Consider the following 25,086-nt stretch of genomic DNA (forward strand, 5'->3'; position numbering starts at 1 on the left):
GGCTGCAGGGACATCTGGAGGATGTGATGCCTGTGCTGGTGGCTGGGCAGATGACTTTTCCCCCGGCTCCCCTGGACACTCACAGAGAGCCAGGGAGGAAGACCCACCCTGCACCACACGGAGCAAGAGGCTATAGAAAGAGACATTTAATACTTAAAAAAAAAAAAAAAAAATCAGGATTACATTTCGATCTGCCGATTGTGGCCCAGGTTCCACTGCTCACGTCTGCTGGGAGGGCTGTGCTTCCCCCATGTCATGGCAATGAGGGGGCCTCAGAGCCAGGTGTCCCCGGGGCCTTTGCAAGGTCATCAGAGGAGGGGAATGTGATCCAGTCCCGAGGTCCCCTGGTTGCGCCAATTTTTGGGTCAGGCAAGAGAGGAAGTAGCTGCGGGGCTCGGCTCTGTTGGTCAGGGCGGCTGCCTGCCTTGGTCTGTCTAGGAAGATGGCTGGGGCCGCTGTCAGCGGTGGGGACAGTGGCTGGCTTGGGATTGGGGAGGCGCCTGTGACCCTCCTCAGGGCGGTCCCAGGGGTCTGGGACCACCTGCAGGACAGAGGCCACAAGACTCCTGTGGTCCCGTCTGTGGTGCACACGTGTGCCGTGGGCACGGCTGGTGGTGGCGGTTCGTGTCAGAGGATCGCCCGGTGTGCTTATCTGGGGCGGGGCACCCTACACTTGGGAGGCGAGGAGGGGGTGCGGGGCAGGGTGGAGGGCACCGGAGGAGGGAGACAACGGCACCTCAGAGGCTGCTCAGAGAGGGCCGGCCTTAGGGGAACCCTGAGGACCCCAAGCTCATCTCTCCCCAGGGAGGTGGCATCCACGGGTGTGCCAGGGCCTGGGGAGCCCTGGAGTTGGGGCTGGGAAGGAGTGTTGTGGGTGAATTGAAAAGCAGGGTGGTGAGTGTCGGCCAGGGATCCTGCTCAGAACCCCCATCTCCTCCTGTTCAGGGCAGGTCTCCTGGGGGTGTGTGTGTGTGTGTGTGTGCACGCGCGTGTGAGAGTGAGGGGGCCCACCTGGAGTTACCCGCTCCTGGAGGCGTGGGAGGAAGTTAGTGTTTCTAAGAGCACCTTAGTGTTCGCCCCCTCGGGGCGCGGGGTCGGGGAGCGAAAATACTGCCCGGCCCCCAGACTGCCGCCTGGAGCGGGGACCGCGGGGTGGGGGGGGCCCCTCCCCGACATCCAGCCCTGCTGCCCCAGCGAGGCCCGCCTTCCCCCCCGGGGAGCGCCTGCGGGCGCCGCCCCGGCTGCAGAAGGCCGACGTGGACGGGGCCGACGCGGTCACTGAGGCAGGGGCACCAGCACCTCCACGTAGCTGAGGGGGAAGAAGCCCGACTGGCCGTGGAGCATGCCCTCGTACCAGTTCTCGTCGATCTGGTTGGTCAGCGTGATGACGTCACCCTCGTGGAAGCCCAGCTCGCCGGCGTTCTCGGGCTCGAAGTCGTACAGAGCCTTGCAGCTCGGCTGGTCCAGCGGGGCTGGGGGTGGGGCTTGGCTCAGACCGCTGGCTCCTCCCCCCGCCCCCCCCCCCCCCTCCCCGGGCTCCTGTCCCCCGAAGGGCAGCTGCTCCTTCCTCCTGCCCGCCCAGCTTTGTCAGGAAGAACCAGGGGCGAGGGATGGGAATGGGCTCCACGAGTGGTCACCGAAACGCTCCTGGGAAGAGCTAGGGCTGCCCGGGGGCATCGGGGTGACAGAATGACCGTGCCACTCAGAGGGCCCGGAGCCTGCTGGACACTCACGCTGATGGGGGGGCGTGCCGCCTGGCCCCGGCGCCGAGTCCCCCCCCCCCCCACGACGGGCTGAGAGGACTGGAGGAGGGAGGCCCTCCTGAACCGGACTAGCAGGCGGGGAGCATGTAAGGGCGGGGCCGCGCCTGCGGGACACTCACGCATGCTCCTGCTGGGGGTCCGGATGGGCTTCTCAGAAGATCGGAAGGAAGACGAAGCTGCTCACACACAAAGCACAGAGGGGGTTGAAGACCCTGGGCGGGGCCTGGCTCTGCGGTTTGAGGGGGCAGCCGACTGGGGGGCGGCCCCCTCCCCGCTCCTTACCTGTGATCTTGGGGGCCGTGGCACAGGGGAAGCCCCCGTTGGACTGCTCGGGCTCCCCAAGGTCGAAGGGCTCCCGGGGCTTGGGCTTGTACTCCCGCTTGGGGCGAGAGGAGGCTTCCCGCATCCTGCGTGCAGGGAGGAGAGAGGGGAGTGGCCGGCGGCCGAATCCCGTGTTCGCCACCCAGGATGAAGGGACGCCTCCGCCTCCCGCCTTTTGTCCTGCTGCCCCCCGGGGCCAGGCCTGGGCGCAGAGGCCCGATGGGTCTAACCACAAGGCCCCCCCGTCGGTCGGCTCCCCCCCACCCCCGGCTCGGGCCCTTCTCAGAGGCTGCCGGCTGGCCAGGTCCTGCCAGACCTGAAGTCCCTTAGCATGCCCACCCTGCCTGGGAACATGGCTGCACGAGGCTCCCCTTCTCAGGCACTGGACTACGGACTCTGCCCCCCGCCCCCCGTCCGAGGCCACTCCAGCCCTCCCCTCTGACAAGCGGGACAAGCCCAGCAGGTCTTTCTCCTGGGACCTCCACCCTGAGAAGCTGGTGGCGGTGTCCCGGGTGCCCTGAGAGACCGGCCCAAAGCAGGACGGGGCTCACCTTCGCTTGAGCTTGTCGGCCAGCTCGTCCAGGATCTGCACGGCCTGCCGGTGGTAGTCCAGCTGGGCATCCACCAGCGCAGAGAGCTGGCTCACCTGCTCGATCTGCAAGCGACCGACCGGCTGCTGGAGGGGAGGCTCTCCCTGTGACCCCTCCCCCCAAGGCCGCCTCTAAAGGGAGCCTCTCCAGAACGCTCCTGGCACAGGGGCCCGGCCCTCTCCCCATCTGCCTGACCCTACTGCTGCCCGTGGAGGTGCCCAGAAAGCTTTAGGGGGCTTGAAGGGCAGGGTGGCTGCCCCCTTAGGTCCCGGAGGCTCCACCTGGGCGCTGAACCCGCTGCCGGCGGGGCACACGTGACCCCGCCCACCGGCCCCGCCTTCCGGGCTCCCCCCCAGCGGGGCCCAGACGTACATCCGTCTCCAGGAGGTTGTGCATGCTGGTCTCCGCCACCTCCTTGGACTCTTCGAACTTCTCCAGGGCCTGGCGCAGCTCCTCATCGGGGATCTTGCCCTGCCGCTTCTTCTTGTAGTCGAAGTCCAGGCGGCGGCCCTCCAGCTTCTTCAGGTGGTGCTGGGGTGGGGGGTTGTGTGTGTGAACTGGGGAGCCGCACCGGGCAGGGCGCGGCGGGGGTGGGGGGGGGAGGGACGCGGGACGCGGGACGCACCTGGATCTCCTTCAGGTCTTTGTCGCACAGATTCTGCAAGGGGTCGATGAAATTCTGCTTGACTTCTATGTCCAGGGAATCTTTCACCTCCGCCAGGCGCTTCATGGACTCCCCGGCATCCAGCAGGGCGTCGCCTGCGGCAGAACCCGGAATGGGGAAGAAACTGTCACAGGAGGCCGCGGCCTAGGGGCCCAAGACACCCCAACTTCTAAAGTGTCCTCCCGCCCCGGGGCCCAGATGCCAGAATTCAGGACCCAACAAGGGACCCTAGGGTCTGATCCTGAGCCCCAGCAGCCAGGAGCTGGCGAGGACGGGTGTCAAACAAGCCCCCGCCGCAAGGACCGGCTTCCCCGGCATCGGCTGCGGCTGGAGGGCAGGCCTGCCAGTGGCTGTGGCCCTACGGCCAACACTCCGGTCCTCGCTCGTCCCCACGGAAAACTCTGCAGCGGCAGGGAAGTGGCCTCCCGCAGCCTCACCGAAGTTGGACTCGCCGCCCAGCTCCTTGCCATGGCGGATCATGCACTCGCCCAGCAGGCCCTCTGACTGCGGGTAGCCAGGGTTCTTCACCTGCCCGCGGATCTTGGACACCGTGTTGAGCATCGTCAGCTTGGCCCGTGAGGCTGGAACAGAACAGGCTGGGTAGGCACGCGGCCAGTCTCGCTCACGAAGCCTGGAGGCCTGCGCTTGACCGGCCACCGGCTGCTCCTCTCTGGGTTCCTCCTCTCCCCAGCACCCTTCTTTCTAAAGCACTGCCCTGGCCCAAGGGACCTCGGTTCCTATGCCTGCTGACAGCCAGGCTCTGCGAAGAAGCTCCTGCACAGACCTCCCCTTCTCTGCTCACCTCAGCCACAAAGGAGCCCTGGCGGGAGGCAGGAGGTGACCAGCTCCTCTGGGCCCCCCCGGGCCTCCTCGTCCTGCGGCCCAGCTGTCGTCAAGAAGCTGCCTTCCCCGGCCCGGGAGCAGCACCTCAGAGAAGGCGTGGGGGGCAGGCGCAGGTGCGCACAGGTGCCCCAGACACAGCCCTCCGCTGGGGTGGGGGGAGGGGAGCCACGCACTTCCCTCTGCCTGCTCTAGGCTCTCCGTGGCACAGGCCTTGAATGGACGTGACTGCTGTCGCCACGCGTCCCACACCCATCACCTCCTGCTATGGGAACCGGCACCTGGATTGCCCTCAGGGCAAGGTCCCTGTCTCCCTCTCGGACTAGGGGACCCCACCTCATGCTCCAAGGGTGGGCAACCGATTCCAACTGGTCTAGTGAGTTGGTTATGGGGAAAAGACGCTCTTTTCTGCTGGGACTGTCAGCCGTAAGGGTGATTTAAGGCTAGGACCGCCACGCAGAATGAGAGCCGCCGGATGAAGTGGACAGAAGTGCAGGACTGAGGACATCCCTTGGACCCTCGGGATCCAGCCACACACACAAGCTGCCCACCCTGGGCATTTCAGTTCTCTGAGCTCGTACGTTCCTCCTTCGTGCTCCAGTAATGGGAAAATTCCAGACTAGCTGGCTGGTACCCCTACCTGGGTTGGGCTGCAGGTACTCAATGGTTCTGGCCAGCACTTCTGTCACAGCCTTGCTGGTAACGTCCACCTTCTGTGAAGAGAGGCAGCGTGTGGGGGTTTTATAACCATCATGCACCGGAGGCCAAACCCGGAGCCCCTGGACAGCCCTCGCCCCGCTCCCTAGCCCCACCTGCCTCAGAGCCCACACAAGGGCCGCCCGCCGCTCGGAGGGCTGCTGGCCTCCCTGCCTACTTGTGGTTCGCTACGCGGGTCCCCCGTGGCTGGGGAGTCTGTCCATCCAGGAGCCCCACCCGCAGCCCAGATGTGGCGCTGTGGCCACGGGCACTTGGCAAACAGTGCTGAGCACCAGGCAGGGCGCACCACCTCCCCTGGTACCTTCTCCATCTCCTTGAAGTCCTCATCGAGCTTGGTCCCTTCGGCGCCTCCGACCTTCTCACTGACCAGCTGGGGGACAGAAGGAGGGAAAACAGTGTGAGCCTCAGAGGAGGGAGAGGCCCAAGGATGCTTTCCAGCCACGTCCACCACCAGTGGGAGCGGACTGAGGGGTCAGCACATCCACGATGGCTCCCCAGGATGCCGAACATGGCAGCTGATGGGAAGATGGGTGGCCGAGCAAGGCCCCGACTCCAAACCCACACCTTCAAACCCAGGGCTTTGCGGGGGGGGGGGGGGGGGCTCCTTCTGCTAGAAGGCAGAAGCCTTCCCTGGCCATGCCTACTCGAGTGCCCCCCACCCCCAGAGACCTGCCTGGGGCCAGCCAACAGCTGAGTGACGTCCCCTCATGGGGCTGAAGTGCTCACACGCAGCCAGTGATGCCATGGTTCAGCTCTAGGCGTGGGGAAGAGGTTCACCAAAGCCTCTCTGCTCAGGGAACCACACACCTCCCTCTTCCCACTTTCCCTGCATTTCTGGGAAGGAATCTCGGGAACCCTGGGCCTGACACTTCCCCGATATGGATTCTCCCTGGGCGCCTCTGGGAAACCAACAGGTCTGCAGTGAGGAGGAGGTCCTGTGGTTGAACGGATGTGGGAACTGCCTCGTCTCTTTGTGGCCTCTGCCCCCCAAGCAGCGTCAAGAGGAGACAGGGCTGAGTGCCCCAGTGGGTCAGGGGCTTTCTACTAGGCTGAGCCTGGGAGTCCAGGAAGGGCCTGGGGTGCAGGTGAGGCCACTGCGGGGGGCAGGGGGGGGGCAGGAAGGAAGCGGGCTGGTGCAGGGCCTGCCCCATGACTGCTGCCACCTGGAACGGCTTGGGCCTTACGCCATCCTCCCAGGGACCTCGTAGGAGGGGCAGGGGCCACCCTCCTGCTTCTGCTAGCCACTCGGCAAGGAAAGACCCTGGTGTCTCCCTGGGCGTTGATGGGGCGTTCCATTTTATTTCATGGGACGGTTTCAGTTCTTTTGATGATGATACAACAGGACATTCTCAAATTCAGTGGTTGCCAGAGAGGGAAATGAGTTCACTGCCTGACGTGAGACCAGACTCTTCTGGTGAACTGGGAGGGAGCTGGAGCAACAGTGCTCAAAACCACACCTTCCGGGCCCCGGGTGCAGGAGGACAGGGACACGGGCACGGGGCCAACAGGGACAGGTCTCCGGGGCAGGAGCCACATCCTTCCCCCCAGGGGAGGGGCGCGGGACGACCCTGCAGTCTTCCAGGGGCGGGGGGGTGGGGGTGCCTCCCTTGGGAGCCCCCAGCTCCTCAGCACCATGCGTAGGGATGGGTTTTCCAGGCCATCCTTGCACCTGGGCACACAGAAGGCCATGCTGGAGGCACCCGGGCCCCTCCTAGCCTCCCTTCACCCTGCCCGGGAGCTCGGGGCTCAAGTCCCTCAGGTAGCAGGTGACTGTCCCCTACATCCTTTCCCGCCAGGGCTCGTGGTCTTGGAACCAGCTCAAACGGATGAAAGCATGACGAGAGGCCCAAAGGCAAAAGGGGAAACCAACGGAGCCACACGGCAACGCAGCATCAGAATCCGCACCTCTGCGTGTGGGCTCGCTGGGCCGCAGGCCGCGTCCAGTGGACAGGCCCCGAGGGCTCCACAGGGAAAGCCGGAAGCCATGTCGGTAACGAGGAGGCACCCTTGGGTGTGAGGAACGGGGTTTTCTAGGAACCACAGGCCTCCTGTCACTGAGCAGCCAGTCCCGGAAGCTCAGGGGCTGGGACGCTGTCCGGGTGGAGGGGGCTAGAGGGCCCCAAAGGGCCCGTCTGTGGGGAAGGCTGCAACCCCGACATTTCAGTGCTGCTCAGGAAAAGCGGACCCGACGAGAGCAGCAGACGCGTCACAGACAACACCTCCGCCTGTAAAGTCTGCGCCCCGGACGAAGAGGAGCTCACCTTCCGTGCTCCCTCGCTCGGTGCTCACTACAGCCTGTCCTCCTCCCACGCCTGGTGGGTCCGCTCTTCCCCTCCACGTCTGAGACACAGCCGGGGACTCCCACGGGCTCACGGCGTGGAGGGGCCGTCCCCCCACTGGCTGAGCCCCGCCTGGCTGCGGACCCGCTCCTGCAGCGCGATGGCCGCGGTGGTGCGTGGAAACCACAGCCTCCTGGGCCCCACCGATCACCAGCAGTGCTTCCGTGACGGCTGCCGCCGTGAAACCCGTGCTGGCACCTCCCGGGGGCCAACACGAAGCCCAGCCCGGGCCAGAGCATCTCCAGAGCTCTGCCTCAGTTCAGACACAAGCCTGTGCCCCACGTGGCCCCCACGAGCCGAGACTCGGTGGGACCTGGCAGAGGCCTCCGGAGGCGAATCTCCGTGTCCACCTGCGCTCCTCGCCCACCTGGCCTGGCTCTGCCCGCACGGTGGGCCTCAGGCTAGCACTCGGGGACCGTGTCCACGGAGGGCCTAGGGTGGGGTGGGGTCTCTCCTGGGGGAGGCGGGGCGGCTGTGTTAACAAAGACCATGGCTGGGCCACCAGGCACCCGCTGTGTGAGTACCGTGCTCTGGGGCACCTCTGAGCCGTGAGGTTCCGGTGTCCGTCTGCTTTAATGGTTTTACCAAGATTCCGTGGGCCTATCCCACGAGCTGTCGGCCGTGAGTTACCCTTAGAGGAGTTTTAGTGCCAGCACCTTGCCAGGCTTCCGAACACCTCCAGCAGGAAGGAAGTTCCCTCTCTTCTAGTGGTACCTGTTCTGGAAATTGCACGAATGGACGCTCACCACGTGCCTGGCCTGATACTACTGCCATACTGCTTCTGACCTTCGGGAAGAGCATGCTCTGCCCCCAGCCCAGGTGGCAGGCACTCCAGGATGGGACAGGGATCTGTGGCTCCATGCCCCTAAGTTCAGACTGCAGAGGTGCTTGCTGTCGGTGATGGAGCAAGAGACCCCGCTCCCTGTACGCCTCCCTGCTCGCCCGACCCCCTCGTGCTGCTCTCCGGGCACCAGATCCCACCTGGCCTTTCAATGATCGCATCTGCAAGGCTGTGTCCACAAGCGGCTGCATCAGGCAGACGGCGGCCTGTCGCAGGATCTTGTGTTTTTGTTTATCAGCAGTGGACCTCACGGCACCACCTGTGAACTGGGCACCTGGGAGGGGAGCGAGCTGGGAACGGAGCCGAATCCTCAGCCCAGAGCACCCACGTGACTTCCGTGGGTGGGTGCCGGCCTGTGGGCTTCAATACCAAAGACCAGTTGGGAAAGGGGCTGTACTTTCAAAGACTGGCGTTATTGTTCCAGTCTTGGCCATCTTTGGGGAGTGAGCGATCGGGACACTCGGGAGAGAAAGCGCGGGGATGCAGAATGATCCCCAGAGGGAACAGAGATGCCGTGTGCCATGAGCAGTGGTCAAGCGGAACACAGAAAGGCCAGGGCAGGGTCTTTCATGGGGGGTGGGGGGGAAGCACGGGGACAACTGTCCACACCGGCAGGCACATCCGTGTGAGGCCACTTGGTGGCAGCTGGGGAAGTGGCACGAATCCCGCTGAGTGGGAGGAAGCCAACGGCAGCCTCGTAACCGAATCATCTCTGCAAGGAAACCTGATCGATACACATGACACGGAAAATGAAGGGGCCGATCTGCAGGCTCAGTGACCTGGGCAGATGATCTGCTTTGATGATCTAAGGGTTTAAGGGGGGGAAAAAAAAGGAAGAGGAGGCTGGCACAGAGGAGCGGGGAGGAGAGGGGGCAAGCGGGGCTGCTCGGGGCCACACGGTCTCAGATGGGGGCTAACGTTTTCCTACTCGTGTCCTACACTGTGTCCAGCCACCTTGTGCTGTGGTGGCCTACTTGTGACGCTCAAGGACCACCTCCCAGCCTAACACTGGAAGTCACCTGACCTCTCCTGGCGCATGCTTCCCCTCCTGCCTCTGCCTAGCTGACTTGGTCCTGCCCATCTGTGGGCGTCAGGGTGACATTCCCCACACCATCCTCAGAGGTGAGGGCGAGCCCAGGGCCAGGCGTGGAGGGGAGAAGCTGCCGGTAGGCACTGCTGGAGAGCCCGAGCGACTGGCCTGGAATAGGTGATGGAAACAAGGGGCCGAGGGGAGCCCCGAGGGCCCAGGCCCAGTCACTCTAGCCCAGCCACTAGGGCTGTGGCCCTAGACTTGCCATCCTGAGGATCCGGGCCAGGGACCAGGCCTCCTGGCTCTCAGGTGTGAGCACCTGCTGCCCCAGTCAGCGACGGCTGTCAGGAGGGCGTGGACAGGCCAGCAATAGCTGACCGCCGTGGTGTGATGAACTGTGTCTGCAGCAGGAAGAGGTATGGACCGGGCACGGGAGTCTGTCCTGGCCTTGAGGAGCACCCCTCTGGCACGGGAGAGGAGACCGTCAGACGTAAGAGCAACGGAGAGAAGAACGTGGGAGGAGTCACAGAGGAGGTGTAAATACGCCCAAAGGGCAGCAGGACGTGGCCGCAAAGCCAGTGCTGTCTGAGCCGGACCTGAAAGGCCGGGTCCCAAAGGCAGGGCCAGGCCGGGTGGGCAGAGAGAGACATGGGTGAGAGGCAGGTTCGGGCCACGAGGGCTGCCGTTCCTGGACTACTAAGTGCCGGGCCCCGTATCTACTCAATGAGGACGCAGGGACCAGAGGGCCCATTTAACAGATGAGGAAACAAGGGTGACAGGCCGTGGAGCTGTATGTGGAGACGGGAGCTGTGCTCAGACCCATGGGACCTGCCAGTCCGCCCACGCGGTGCCCTGTACTGGACGACTGGTGAGGGACGCAAGGGGGGTGAGGCCCGGGGCCTACACAGGGCCTCCCAGGGCTATGAGGAGGGGTCAGAATGCGGTGTGCACCAGGCCTGGACGTGGGGGGCCCCAAGAGGCCACAGGCAGAGCTGAGAAATTCCTGAGCCAGGGTGACTTCATGGGGAGGGGCCCGAGGACAGACACACTCTCTCCAAACCCCTTCCCACTTGGGCCGCCCTCCCTGCCGCCTCCTGACATCTGGAACGCTCTGAGCAAACGCGGCAGAGCGGCCCCTCTCGGGTCTTCTGTCTCATGACTCAGAAACGGCACGCGCAGGGCGCGGGGCTGAGCTTGTCTGCTGCCCTGCCCGACAAGAAACTGCGGGGCTCCTCCAAGCTCTCCTTCCTCTTCCCACCCCCCTGCGCCCCCACCTAGGGGCGCCGGCAGAGACACAGCTGGTGTCCTCTCTGCCTAACGGGACTCTCTTTCTGAAAAGGCGAGGTGAGCCGAGTGTGCTTCTGCGGAGGCGACGTGTGTGGTGCCCCGGCTGCCCCAGAGCCGCCTTCTCTCGATGTGTCCGTTCCCACCCGGAAACCTTCTGTGGCCCCCAGCGTGCCCAGGATACTCGGGACAGTTTCCAGAGGCCGGGCCCTCGGGGCCTTGTGAGTTCTCCGGAAGAACTGAAGAACTGCTCGCTGACTGGGGCGGAGCTCCCACTGGCTCTGAGAGCAAAGGTCACAAGACGCAGGGCTGGGCCACCGCCCCGGGGATGAGGGAGAGGTGCCACTGAAGTAGGGGCCACAGAAACATCATCTGTGCCCAAATGAACCTTCCCGCCCCTCGTGGGTGGAGCAGGAGGATGTGAAGACGTGTCAGCGACAGACTGAAGGTCTTGGCACCGAGCGACACTTTATCCGTCGCAGGCGCTTAGTAAATATTTGTGCGCTAAGTCGCCACCCCCTTTGGTAAACCCCACGGAGGGAAGGGCTCCGACAAGTCAGAACTTCCTTAGGCGTACCGGGAATTCTGCAATTTCCCCGTACCCTTCGGGCTCAGGGCGCACACTTCCTCTCCTCCTCGAGATCAAAACTCAGTGTTTTCTCAACTGCAGCTTTTGGTGAAACGGAGCAGTGGAAGCGATCAACCAGGAAGAGTCTCCCGATGTTACGTTCCACACAGAGGCTCCAAACTGGGCATGGTGGCCACCAGATCGGGCCCCGGCGAGCAGACACGCACCCGCAGACACACTTCCGCACGCAGTATGGCAGGGCCTCACTGGGAGCCTAGTATTGGTGCCCGAAGACAGTGGCCTCTGAAAGCCGGGGCGTTCCCTCAGCAGAAGGGGCAGCAGCGGCTGAGAGGCTGGCTCGGAAGCAGAAGCCGGAGGCCCCCCAGACCGCAGGGACATGCCAGCTGCCGGTCTCCCAGCCAGACGGGACTGGCTGTCGTCTGGGGAAAGAGCCAGGAAAGCTGTGCAGAGGAGCCTGGCATGGGGGCCCCGGTCAGACCTGGCCTCTTGCCATCTGGACCCCTGTGGTTTTCTGCCACCTGCAGGACCGGCCGTTTAGGTCACGTCTCAGGCGGGCTCAAGCCTCCCGCCTCCCTGTACCGCTTGGCTCCTCAAGATGAAGAGCAGGGCCCCCGGGCTGGCCCGGGAAGATCAACACTTTGCTGTCTGCAAGGCGGTGAGCTGAATGCCGCGTGAAGTCCCAGCTGCCGCTTCCCTGCCTGGCACATGCTGTTCAAATGACGGGGGAAGGCCCTGGAGTCACCTGTCTGGCTTAATCCAGGAGTCTGAGCTAGCCATGGCCACTGCACTGGGAGCAAAGCAGGAAGCGAGCATCGGGAAGAACTGACTGGAGAAGGAAGTGGCGAGGCAGACGGGGAGAATCACTCAGGGACTGTCAAGGCGGAGGGAGTGATGAGTCAGGTGACGAAGCTCTGGGTGTCGCTGTCCCCGAGGCACAAGAGGGATGTCGCTGAGGCCTGGTCTTCAAGCCCTGACCTCTGCTTCTGTAGACAACACAGTCCGAGTACCAGCCGGGAGAGGCTCCCACACGGCAGACGCCCAGGAAGCTGCCCCTTCGGCTCCGGCTAAAAGGATTTTTCTTCACTGACAGTGAAGTCCCCGCCCACCCTCCCCCACATGGTCACACGGCTTTCCTAATGAGGTTCACAACACCTAGGAGTCTGTCACGAGGTCCCTTCGTGCCCCCTCCACGTGCCTGAACCAGGCCTGCCCCCTCCCTGGTTCGGACTCTCCTCACCCCTCCCTGGGACCCCGGGGAGCCTCCACACTGGCCTCCCTCCCCGGGCCTTGCTCCTGCCTCCTGTCCAGGACTCTCCATGAGCCAAGTCAGGGCCTGCCACCCTCTCCAGGCGCCTGCCTGGGCTTTGCCTGCACCCCCAGGACTGCTTCCCTGCCCCCAGTCCATCACTCCAGCCTAACTGCTGGGGGGAGTCAGAGGCCCCAGCTTCAGTGTGATGTCCTGTTAGAGGCCCCCAGGCCCCCCGCCTCAGAGCACTCTCCCTAACTCTGGATACCCCGTTGGTCCCTAGCTGACAGCACACTCCCAGGGTGCAGGGACCGTGCGTCTTGCTTTCTGCCCCAAGCCGGCACATTGCATGGGCTTGATGGATACCATCAGACTGGCTGGCCCCTCTTCCCACCTACAAAGGGTCACTCTTGGACAGGACAGGGTCGGCGTGGCGTGTTGGCCACGCCCCGGCTGCTTCCCTTCAGGGCCGACCCTCCCTCCCCCCCCCCCCCCACCTCCTGAGGAGGGGCTAATGAAACACAGGCGCAGTGGCACGGGAGGACCCGGAGGCCAAGCGAGGGGCCGAGCAGAGGCAGAATGGGCGCAGGCAGCTGCAAGTGCCGTCTCCTGTTGCTTCAGGGTCCCAGCCACCAAACGTACAGAGCTGGCCTCAGCCCTGCTTCAAGGAAGTGCCTGTCCCTCCCCCAAGGTGACTCAGCAGTCCTAGGAGGAGGAGTAACCAGAAACTCGCCCTGCCTGGCCTGGGCTCCACGTGCACGGTGTGGGGACAGGGCAGGCTGAGTGTCGGCCTGCGGAGGGCCCAGGCTGGCCAACACTGGCCACAGACAGGGATTTCCCCTCCCAGTCCGTCTGGCCAGGAGCCACAGGACTGAGCACCCTCCCCACGCACCGTGGTGGAGCAGTGACCTCTAGTCCTAGTCTTGGCTCCTCTGGGGACCCTCCCGGTTTCCTTGTCAATGAAACGGAGCGTTGGCCCAGGTTCAACTGTAAAGATCGACAATCCTCGGATTTCCATTGAGACGCCAGAGCTTCCCCACAAGGAAGCAGAGGCCACTTAACAAACTGGCCCTCCTTTTCATCCAGTTAACCAGGTCCCTGACCGATTACACAGACTCTGGGGGAGGAGGGGGCCCTGCTGGGTGCTGGGGAAAGCTGGCTTCCAGCTGAAAACACTCATGGCTTGCAGAGGAAGGCAGGACAGCAGGAGCTGAGAAAGAGGCACACAGCACACGACGATGTTCCGTGGTCCTTCTGTCACCCTTGAGACCCCAAAAGGAACGGAAGGAGCCACCTGAGACCTCCAGCAACCACCCGGCCCAGCTGCAGCCTCTGAGCAACTACCTTCACCTCACAAACAGGACGACTAAGGCCCAGGAGGCGAGGTGCCTTGCTCAGGGCCAGGCAGTGCGGTGCACACTGTGAGTGAGGCCAAGCCGGGCGGAAGGGGTAACTGAGCCCAAAAGTGTTAAATCACCCGTCTCGGAGGCTGCCCCTGCACGTCTCTGGCTTGTTTCCTCGTTTTCTTTTCCCTCCCTCCCTCCCTTCCTTTCTTTTTAAGTTTATTTATTTATTTTGAGAGAGAGAACACAAGTCGGGGAGGGGCAGAGCAAGTGGGAGAGAATCCCAAGCAGGCTCCATACCACCAGGGCAGAGCTCCACGCGGGGTTCGAGCCCACAAACAGTGAGATCATGACCTGAGCCAAAGTTGGATCCTTAACCACCTGAGCAACCCAGGCGCCCATTTGCTTATTTTCAGAGGCTGGGTGTCAGGGCTCTGGGTGCAAGGGAGCTGATTAATAACGAGCACTGGTCTGCTGGGGACTGAGGTCGGCACTTGGGGTGGGCTGCAAACCCCAGCCCTCCCACCAGCAAGTGTGGGGCCGATCTTAAGCCCCTGCAATCGGGTGGTCGGGAGGACCTCACCTGCTCCTGGATGTCAGGCCAAGGACCCAAGTTACCTATGCTGGCCCAGAGGCAGGAGACCTGAATTCAAGGGCCGGCTCTGTCCTGAGCCTTCTGGAACGTGACACAACCCATGGCTCAGGGCTGACACGAGGCCAAAGCTCCCAAAACATTAAAGAGCCCTGTACAAATACCAGGGGTGCACCAGACTGGAGCTCTTCGGGGGGGTCCACCAGACTCCCTCATGCAGAACCCTTCCCGTGGCACAGTGTTGCTAACCTGGGAAGAACTGGATAGGACTCCCTCGCCCCCACCTGCTGACTGTGGCTCTGCCCAGAACACACCCTGGGCAAGGGAGAAGCAAAGCCACAGGCCCGGCAGAGGGACCAGCAGACTGGGGTGGGGGCTCAGGCTGTGAGCTCCCTCTGCCTCCTCCCAGGACAGGTGGAAGGAACTAGGCCCGCCGACGGGGGGACTCTGAGCTGGGCCTGATCCCATACAGACAGTTTTTACCAACTACCAAGATGCCAGCAATTGTCTGACGCTCGTCTCCTTGGAAAAGGCCACACGTGGGATTCGTGACAGGGCTAAAATGCCTGGATATGTATCAGCCTTGTGCGTTTTATCGTCTCATCTTGGGGATGAGGCAGGAGGGCTGTGGGTCACACCACCGGGAAAGTCAGTTTCAGACGAAAACTTATAAAAAAGAAACACCCAGCCCACAAACAAATGTAATAAGTCCCCCGAGTCCCGCCTGGCCCGGCGGCGCCAGCCCCGCGTCGCTCAGCGGGTGCCGTGCGGTGGCCGCCAGCTGCCGGTCCACAGTCAGGGTGGCGAAGCAGGACTCTGCTCTGCGTGTGCAGAGACAACAAGGGTGTTCCACGAACTCCTCTTTTATCGATGGCAGAGCTGACGTAAGACTAACTCTTCAGGAAGAGACAGGAGATGAAGTTTGGAAATCCTGCTTGGAAGGCACAGACACAAGGTCAGTATCAAACACCGGGAGCACAGCTTACCACACAAGGGGCTAGGCACCCGGGCACAAGTCTCAATGAGGGGCCGTGAGTACCCCAACCATGACGAGCTAAGGTGACCGATGAATCCATCTAAAGCCCAGCGCCCCTGCCTCCTGGAACACAGAGGCCATCGCTCCTGTCTCTAAGACCCCTTCCATTTTTAAAAGCCTAACTAATGAGAAGCCACCTCTTCCAGGAAGCCCTCCTGGTTCTCTATCACCTGCCTCCTTATCTAGGCAGGAGTGATGTGGCACCTGGCCACCTGTCCCATCACACTACCGGCACTTCTTTTCTCAAGCCCCCACCCCCTTCAGACATCACCTTGGACCAGGTTCACTCGAGCTGCATCTTCTGTTCGGTGACGGCACCGCCTCATTCCCATCTCTTTATGGCCCTCCGCCCGCCGGACTGTGAACTTGAAGTGAGCAACCCCATCACTGCTGTGCCCACGCTTGAACCAGGAAGCAACTAACTGACACGACCTCACACACCGCTCCGTGGTGGCAGTGGACTCAGGAGCTAGCAGACGGCAGCACCTGTCCGTATCCCCAACTTCCCCTTGGTGTCTGCTTGTGGGCAATTCAGGCCAGGCTGGCACTCTGGCTGGAGGTTGCCAGCCCAGCTCCCTGCTCTCCACCCCAGGTCTGCCCACAGCCGGCTCCCTCACCAGAGAGCAAAGGTTCGGGAAAATCTGCAAAGAAAGAAATCTGAGCAAGCCAGGCCCGGGCTGGTTCGCATCCAGAGGACCCCACTCCCGGAATGGCAATGGTTTCTTATCGACAGGAACCCGTGTGAGAGCCACAAGTCTGTGGTTTGGGAGCACAGGACACAGGAAAGGAAGGCTGGCAGGCAAACAGCCTCTAAAGACCAAACAGAAACACGCCAGGCTGGAGCTGTGTGGGACCGGGCCCACACACGCTCGGGGCGCCGAGGGCCGCTGTGAGGGCAGACAGCAGACATCCTTGACACAGCTCCAGGCGGAGGCCCTGAGTGCGTGCTGAGGAATGTACCCTCACCTGGCTCTACTGCTCGCCTGTCATATCAGGGCGGTGACAACACAGGCTTGGCTAACAGGTGACTCACGGCCACGGTGGCCCACGGTCCCCAAGACCGGTTTCTTCCAGCGTGGCTACAAAAGCACCTGGGCAGGTGCTGATCCCAGGACAGCACGTGGCAAGCAGGGAGAGGTGAAGCCATCAGCAGCTCTCAGCCCGGGAGACCAACCCCTGCTGCGTGTTTATGGCCGTGACCCTGCCCGACCACTCCTCTCCCTACACACCCCCCATTTGTCCAGGGGCACTCGCCCTTCTCGACTGCAAAGTCAGTCTCGAGAACTCAGAGCTGGGAGGAGTCTCGGAATCACGGTGCAGTCACCGCAGCACAGACCAGCAGGGCCGAGGAGAAGGGAGCGGCCGGGGTTAGGCCGGCAGTTCTGGCAGTCACCGGGGCAAACTGCTCCCGGGCCCCCAGCTGCCACCCACCCTTCTAGTGAACGGAGCAGGCAGACCTGTCCTTTCTCAGGATGCGCGGTCAGGCCTCGCACATGCACACGTGCGCACGCGCACACACAGTCGCCCTCACCATTCGTTCCCCGGCAGTGGGCGAGCACCCGGGGACCGTGCTGCAGGCCACAGACGGAGACGAGCTGTTCTCAGGGGCCCCCTTCTCCTCCCTCAGGGCTCATCTTCACTCCAGCAATGCCACCTGGGACAGCCTCGCCCCCCTCCACACCCCCAAACACCAACTTCCAGTGGGCAGTGTGCCTCCCGTGAGGAGCTGGGAGGGTGGCAGGGGCCTGGCTCCCATTAGGTACCGGGACAACCAATATCCATTGAGATAACAGGTACCGTTAGCACGCACAGCCCGCCCTCCGGGAGCTCCTGGGAGGGCACTCTAGGCCCCATGACTCTATGCAAGAGGCAGCCCCTTCTGAGCCTCAGTTTCCTCACCTGTACCACGGGAGGTGGGGGCGACGTGCTGTGGGACTCAGGTGTGAATGTGCTTTAAAAACCACAGACCAGGGGCGCCTGGGTGGCGCAGTTGGTTAAGCGTCCGACTTCAGCCAGGTCACAATCTCACGGTCCGTGAGTTCGAGCCCCACGTCAGGCTCTGGGCTGATGGCTCGGAGCATGGAGCCTGTTTCAGATTCTGTGTCTCCCTCTCTCTCTGACCCTCCCCCGTTCATGCTCTGTCTCTGTCTCAGAAATAAACGTTAAAAAAAAAAAATTAAAAAAAAAAAAAAAAAAAAACCACAGACCACCCGACACACGCATGCCTGCTGCTCGCTGTGGGGCACAAGACCCGAGGAAAGGCGGCCAGGAAGGCTGTGTGCAGGCAGCAGCCGTGGGCAGGGCTCCACGACTCCGACAAGGCCCAGAAACAGGATCTGCCGAGGGGCCCACATGACAGGGGCAGTAACGAGTCCGCGTTCCTGGGGTGAAAGGCCTTCTGGGGAGCCCTCCTAGGAGGGACCCATGGCTTCCCACACACCCAGGCAGGGATAAAAACCACGTCCACAGCAGGCCGACCTGCCAGCTCTTCCTCTGCCACAGAAGCCCCACCCGAGGGGACAGTGACGGAACCTCGACTCCAAGAAATCTCACAGCACCAACCACACAGCTGATGGGCTGTACCCGATCCCGAAGCTCCACCTGTGGGGCAGGGTGGGCGGGGTACCGAGCTGGAAGGAACGGGTGGGAAACCCCCAGTGGAGAGGAGCCCCTGGCACACAACTGCTGCACCATCTCCAGTCCGCCCTCTTCCTCCCGCTCTCACCCAGCCAACCAAGCCCGCCTGCCGGCCGGCCCTCACCACCCCCAAGTGGATTTCTACCCTCCATCCGGGCTAATGGGATTCCTGCCCCCAGCGCCCCCACCCGAGATCCCCGTCCTCCCCGTTCTCCCGGACGGCGCTGCTGTGCGCATCCAGGCCGCACTTCCACTCAGGGAACGGAGTTTCACCCCCACGACGTGGGGTCAGGGTCGTGCTGCATTGGCCAAGACGGCAGTGCAATTCTAACTCAAGGTACTCTTCAAGGAGGCTGTTTTTATTTTTGGCAGGAGAAAAGCAAGCCTGCGCTCCCAGTCTGGTGGTCTTTTCCCCCGGCCTTCCTTCTCTGTTGTCACCCATGTGATACACGTCTGGCGTTGCCGCGTCTTAAGCTCGGAGCCGTAAGAGTGCTCAAATCCCTCTCCGCCTCGTGACGCGGGTCTAGCAGCCAGGGCCATCTCCCAGCACCCGGGGCTGCCTCCGCTTCCCCGCAAGGACCGACTCCACAGACTGTGTCTGGGCTCCCGGATGAGGGGTAAGAACCCAACAGGGCAGGCCAGTGGCCCTGAGGCTCCAACGCTGGGGCCTCACTCTGGCTGCGTGCGTCCTCTTTTCCTTTCTCCTTCCCACGTCCAGATGCAAAGCCAGCGCCCAGGGTCATCACCTTGGGAATCGCCCCTGGTCCCTCCCTTCAGTCTCCTGTCATAGGACCCTGGCTTACTGTATCAGCCCTATTTCAATCATTCAGTCACCCTGCAGACTCCTACCCTGAGCTGATCTGCTCGGTCGGGATGGGGATGGACAACCGGGGTCAAAGTCAGAAACCCGGATTCCTCCTTTTGAGAAAGTTCCCCAGTTCATTCAACACATAATCATTAGATGTGCCACATGTAGTAGAGGGGGAAAATGAATAGTATAACCACACCAAAAAAATGATGATAGAAGGGATCTATGCCAAGGGATAGGGAGAGGCCACTTCCTCCTTGTGGGGAGAGAACCAGGCAGGGTTCACGAAGGAGATGGCCCTGAACTGCACTTTGAAGGATGGGTTGGGTGCAGAAAGGAGAAAGGGACATGGAGTGAGTAAAGGCAGAGACAAGGGACGCGGGGACCTGAACCAGTGCCGAGGGCAGAGGAGCTGAGGGCTGGCACGGAAACAGATGCCCAGGATGGGGTTCTGAAGTGCCCCTTCTCAAGATGTGAGGGGTCGTTAAGCAAAGGGTGTCTGGTGTGGGCTTCCAGGCTTCACGATGGGAAGAAAGGTGCCACTGGACCCGAGAGCTGCCAGCCTCCTTCTTCACACCTGGCAGGAGCCCCGGGAGATGGAGACCCTACTGAGATGCTTCCTGTGCCGCGGCACCCTGAGGCTGACACGGTGGTTTCTGCATAAAGCCTGAGCACAGAGCCAGTTTTCAAATGCACATTAAACAACGGTGACGGGGGATGGTCTACGAATTCACCAGCTCTTAAGTCGCCAAGGTGGGGGATCCAGGAACCAGGGAGTGACCATTGCAGAGCTTCCGATTTGCTCCAAAGAGCACTTCAGTGGAAGCGGCTCTTGGAGGAACTGTTCTTAGCACAGTGACCCCCTAAGTGGACTTGGCCAAGTGCACCAGTCCTATTTTCTGGTGGAGTGTGGCCATCAGGTTGGAGGCGAGAGCTAACGGAGGAGAAAACACACACGTGCGTGTGTGCACACACCCACCCCTTAAAGACTGAGCCGAAAACCCGTCTCTGGACAAGGCTTTAAGACGGGGGGACCTGTCTGCATTCCCTCCGGCTGCCACAACAAATTACTGTAACCTCAGTGACAAAACAACACAAGTTTCCTAAACAATACAACACGTTAAACGACCGGACGCTGAAACAACACAAAAATCTTAAAGAGGTCAGAAATCCGACGTGGACCTCACCAGGCTCGAGACCAAGGTGCCGGCAGCTCTGGGGGTTTCCACGCCTCTCCTGGCTTCTAGAGGCAGCTTGCGTTCCCTGGCTGTGGCCTGTCCTGTCCCCAAAGGCTGTGGAGCCGACGTGCCATGCTCCATTCGCCCTGGTCCTCTGTTCTGCGGTCACATTTCCCTCTCACCCCAGAGGGGACAGGAGCCTGCGTTTAAGGAGCCCTGATCAGCAGACGGGGCCCACCCGGTTAACTCCGAGTGGTCTCTGCATCTCCAGCTCCACGCTGTGGATCCCACCAGCAAGGGCTCTTGGCCAAGGCAGCACGCACGCAGGCTCTGTGGGGTGGGGACACCCTTGGGTTCACCCTGAGTCACCCTGCCTGCCACGGGAACTACTGAACATGGAGCCACTGCTCCTGGGAGAGATATTGGGGTTAGGTTTCTGTGAGCCTCTAGTCACGGCCGATCAATACATCACCTCGCATCACGTGCGTTTCTGTTTAAAGACACCATAGTTCATACACGCTATTGACTCGTCAACGGTGAACTCAGCCAACAGCGCGGTAACCCCGTCCCGAAGGAAGCTCATGGCGCACACAGGTTTCCTCCGTAAGGCACAGCGCAGCCTTCCTGCACTTAGCGCCACCAGCCAGCACCACAGTTCTGCGCGTGGGGCCATTTCAAACAGTGAAATCATCCGCAAAAAGCACAACAATGCAAAAAAAAAAAGAAAAAGTGGCGCTAAACATACCGCCACAGGACGCTGGTTAACAGCCGGAGCCGAAACCAGAAGGCACAGCTGGGAATCGAGCGACTGCAAAGCGCCCACGTACAGACACATACTAGCGGGCAGGCGAGCTCTGACCGGATGCACCAGCCCAAGTGGCCCTGTGTGGCAAGACCGGACGCCAGGCGCTTTCTGCGAACTCAGCCTCGCTGTGGAGAACAGGACTGAGGACACGGCTATTGAGGAGGTGACAGGCCGAGGACCAGATTAATTCTGTGAGGAGGACACAGGGCAGCTGCAGGGCTCCGGGTGCGGGCTGCCTCCCTGGGTTTACCCTGGGTTTACCCACGGTTCGCCCTCCCCCTGGACGACCCCCAGCTTAGCCCGTGCCTCGGAGCCTCCGTGCCCCCCGCTGAGCTCCCTGGGCAGCACACTTGAAACATCGCCTGAAACATCACCATTGTGAGTGTTCAGACACGTGACTCCCGCCAGCTTTGGGCTCAGGACTTTGGGTCATGCAAACTGAGTACGGGTTTTGTTTTGTTTCGTTTTCCAGGCTGGTACCGCTGAAAACCTATATGGCTTCATTAAATGAGGTATAAGTCCGGAAAAACTGAGGCACGTGCCGGAGGGGACACCTGCAAGAGAGCTCACCGCCACACGGTCCGGAAGAACAAAAGCGCGCAAAGCCCTAAATGCCCACTGGCAGGGGCCGGATACGTGCGCTGTGGCACCGTCATACCGGGGAAAGCCAGCCGGCCGAGCAGTGAACCTAGAGTTACATGTGTCTGGGGACACATGTGAAGGGGACACGCCCAGAGTGCTGAGCGACACGAGCACCTCACGCCACTTAGAGGAGGGGTGAACTCGCAAAAACAATCCTGGGCACTTTTGGGTTACTTCTGTGCAATAAAGGTGCAAACGAGGGAGGGGGCTTTGACTGTGACTGTATTCGTGTTGCATGAAGCTCTTGTGGGCACTTGGCTCTTGTGGTCCTTCCTCATCTCTATTTCTATGCTTGGAACACTTCACGGTCCCGCAGCGATAGCAGGGACACAAGGTAAGACGCGTTGCGCGTAACTTCACACGTAAGCATATAACTTAACATTCGCTAGATAACGGCCGCTGACGGAACACGACGTGACGTATCGTGACGCAGAGCACGTTCACGTGACCACGTCAATAGAACACAACGATGCGATCAGAGAAAAGTCATAAATACCGATCACAACAGCAACAACTCAGCGAGGCGCCGGAGAAGGGGCGTCCCTCCGCAACACCCCAGCGGCGGCTGGCTCCGGGCCGGTGAGCGTGAGCCGTGAGCCACCGAGGGGAAACTCCCAGAGGTCAACCCCGCGGGCTCTGCTGGAAAGCCGAGCCCACTCCTGGACTCCAGGGGCACGGCGGAGGCAACCGGGCAAAAGGACCATCTCCGCGCCCTCCCGAGTCCCAGACGCCCCTCCGGCCCGCAGCTTCCACTTAAGACTCCCACGCCTGCTCATCCCCAGGTGGCGGAGAGGTCCCACCGAGCAGCAGGGGCTGCCAGTGCCTCCCGGCCGCCCTGAGCTGAAGCCGTCCTCTGGGACAAAGCCGGGGCCTGCTGTGGGAGGCAGGGAGAGAACACCCGGGTGCCCTTGAGGCGCTGGAGCCAGAGACGCCCGGCTGGGAGCCCGGGACGACCGCCTCACACTTCTCCGCTGCGACGATGTTCCATGCCACAGCTGGAGGAGACAGACACCTGGATCTTCACGTCCAGGACCTCGCGGCCCGCCTCTGTGGGGGGCCTCACTTGCATGCGTTTGGGGGCCCTGACCCAGAGGCCAGCTTGGCAGTCAGTGGGGAGCCACAGCAAGTCCCAAACCCCTCGAAGATGGGCAAAAGGCCGCCCTGCGCAGGGCAGCAAGAAGCAAGAGACTAACCACAGCAAGGGCTCCCGAGCTCCCAGGAGGGAAAGGTGAACCCTAGGCCAGGCAGGTGAGGTTAAGTGATGGAGAAATCCACCCCCAGCCCCTCAGCGGCCCTCTTCTGAACCACAAAGACTGGCCTTGAAGGGCCAGCGCTGCGCGGCTGCCTCCACAAAGCCCGGGCTCTGATGGGGTGAGGCCTTCGGGCTGATGGATGCCTGCCCGTTTGCCTTCAGGCAGCCACGGGGCCTCAAGCGGGGAAGGCGAGCGGGCGGAGGGGACCAGGAGGAGCTTTGGGTCCTTGGGGGTAAAAAGGAGCAGGAAGTTACCAGTTTCCTTCCCAAAGGGCTTCCTAAGAATGTGGGTCGTTGCTCAATCCTGGGGCTAAGGCCCAAAATGACAGAAAGTTCATCATTTGTTGCACTTTCGAAAAAGTAGGGCTGGGTGGAGGGCACTGGCAAAGATGTGAATTATGGGCCAAGGTGATGCTTGGGAACTCCTGGGGAGTAGCGACTGAATCGCGCACATTCTGTCGTGCCAATCTAAAGCCAAGGGGACAGTCTCTGAGCTTTGAATTATTTTTAAACCAGTTGGACCTGTTCCTGATGGAGGTTTGTCAGCCACTCTGCTCGCCTGGAGGTCTGCCTGGACCTGAGCAGGAGCCGCCCCCAGGGACACAGCAGCAGCCACGTCCCTGTCACTGTCCTGCCCCACTCCCGCTCTCAGAAGCCCACCATTTCCGACAACTTGGCCAGCAAGCCATGGCCCAGGCAAGCCCTGCTCCCTCAGGAGCTCCGGTCTGACGAGAAGAAAAGCACACTCTGGTGTGAGGATGTGTTTGGTGTTTGGTGTGTGGCACGTGGGTGGAGACCAGCGGGCCGGATGCTCAGAGCACGGACAAGTCTTTCCAGCAGGTGGCCAAAGGAGATGGCAAGCATAAAGACACAAACAGGAAGTGGACAGGGAGACCGGGCTGGGGTGGGGTGGGGAAGGTAAGGTACAAGGCAGTACAAGGTAGCCGGCTGGGCGGACACACCGGTCGGACTGGAGTGTGCCACCCACAAAGGGAAGGGGTGGGACTTAAAACCGGGACCAGGCAGGGCTCCAGGAGGCCCTGAATGCCAGGCCAGCTGGGGATGTTCATACTTCCCGCCTGTCCCAGGCTCTGCTTCCTCTAGGCGTGCTGACACCAAAGCTCCGGCATCTGCACCCACAACCCATGACGCAACCATTTGCTCACTAGTGTGCGCAAACATCCGTCTGTCCGTCCATCCGATACAACACTGAGTGTCCGGGACAGGCCAGGGGCTGGGCTCAACTGGGCACACGGCAACGGCAGAACTACACGGGGCGCTACCCGCAGAGACTTAGGATCCAGTGACAAAGACATCAATCCCAGCCCTTGACTGGGAAGGCAACTACGCAGGAGCCTGAGAAACAGGAACAGGGGCTCTGACTGCCGGGGGGCTGGGGAGATGCTGTGGGAAGGTTGAAGGGACACATGGGAGGGGAACTAAGCCTCACCAGGCCAAGGGCAGGGAGGGCTGCCGGGTGTGGGAGAACAGCCCACAGCCTCTGTGACCCTCGGTGGACACGTCACATCGTCTGACTGGACAGCACTCCCTACGACTGTGAGCCCTGTGGGGACAGTGGCCCCGGGGCTGGAGGTCTCAGACACGGGGTGTGGGAGGCCACTGGAGGTGCTCGATCCCCAGGTGTGGAACTCTGAGCAGCTGGGCGGCGACCCGATGCTGAGTCAGGTCCTTCGGAGGAAATCACACATCTATTTTCCTGCTGTGGCCGGGAGTCTCCGCGTGACCCCACTCTCAGGGCCCAGTCAGCAGGTTTTTTCTAGGAGCTGAGCGGAAAAGGAAGGTGGAGCTGTCCTCTGGGATCCTGCGTTCTGGAACCCTGGTTACTGCCTAACAGGAAATGAGCGGAAATGTACCCAAACTGCAGTGCTCCTGAGAAGTGAGAAGTGGGCACCCAACCCAGCCTGCGAAAGCTTGGGGCGGGGGGGCGGGGGGGGGTGGGGGGGTTGCGGGGGGGGTGGGCAGGACAGGGGTAGGGCAGGGACCAGGCGAGGGAGGGAGGAGGGGGGGAGGGGGAGGGAGAGGAGGGAGCAAGGAGAGAAGACAGAAACCAGCTGCTGCCAGTCTGACACACTTGTCCACCCAGCTTGCCAGGGGCAGCCTTGAAAGGGCACCAGAAGAAGCTGCCCCTCACACTTCGCCAGCCAGGAAACGCCACCAGGGCTGGAGTTCGAGGGTAAAGACGCCTCGGCCGGCCTGCACAGCTCCCAACCCCCGGGGCAGAGAAGGTCTGTGGCTCGAAGACTTCAGCATCACACTTTCCCTCCAGCTTACGAATTTTACAAATTTCACCTTCGAAGTAAGAAACAGAAGACTACTTTCCTCCCGCCAACCCCCTGGCTCCCACTTGCCACAGAGCCAGAACGTGCAACACACCTGCTTCCGAAATCCCATGAAAGAAGTGGGCCACGGGGCCAAACTAAAACCCAAGTTTTGGGGTGCCTGGTGGGGGGCTCAGGGGGTTAAGCGTCTGACTCTTGACTTCGGCTCAGGTCGTGATCTCACGGTTCACGGGATCGAGCCCAGCGCCAGGCTCTGGGCTGACAGCTCA

At 61.9% G+C, this 25,086-nt stretch overlaps 1 protein-coding gene across 1 annotated transcript in view; it reads right to left on the bottom strand.

The window, feature by feature from the left end:
- Positions 1 to 133: 133 nt before the first annotated feature.
- The window catches only part of SH3GL1 (SH3 domain containing GRB2 like 1, endophilin A2), a 30,953-nt gene continuing 6,000 nt past the window's right edge, over positions 134 to 25,086 (bottom strand). Inside the window, exons 2-10 of the mRNA XM_023244015.2 lie at positions 5,197 to 5,265; positions 4,819 to 4,891; positions 3,776 to 3,919; positions 3,300 to 3,433; positions 3,047 to 3,205; positions 2,636 to 2,739; positions 2,046 to 2,170; positions 1,883 to 1,939; positions 134 to 1,472 (exon numbers count right to left, since the gene is read on the bottom strand). Of these exons, the coding sequence (XP_023099783.1) occupies positions 1,276 to 1,472; positions 1,883 to 1,939; positions 2,046 to 2,170; positions 2,636 to 2,739; positions 3,047 to 3,205; positions 3,300 to 3,433; positions 3,776 to 3,919; positions 4,819 to 4,891; positions 5,197 to 5,265 (1,062 nt within the window). The 3' untranslated portion in view covers positions 134 to 1,275. The remainder of the gene's footprint in view (positions 1,473 to 1,882; positions 1,940 to 2,045; positions 2,171 to 2,635; positions 2,740 to 3,046; positions 3,206 to 3,299; positions 3,434 to 3,775; positions 3,920 to 4,818; positions 4,892 to 5,196; positions 5,266 to 25,086) is intronic.

This window comes from Felis catus, chromosome A2, assembly GCF_018350175.1.
Source record: "Felis catus isolate Fca126 chromosome A2, F.catus_Fca126_mat1.0, whole genome shotgun sequence".
Taxonomy (NCBI): domain Eukaryota; kingdom Metazoa; phylum Chordata; class Mammalia; order Carnivora; family Felidae; genus Felis; species Felis catus.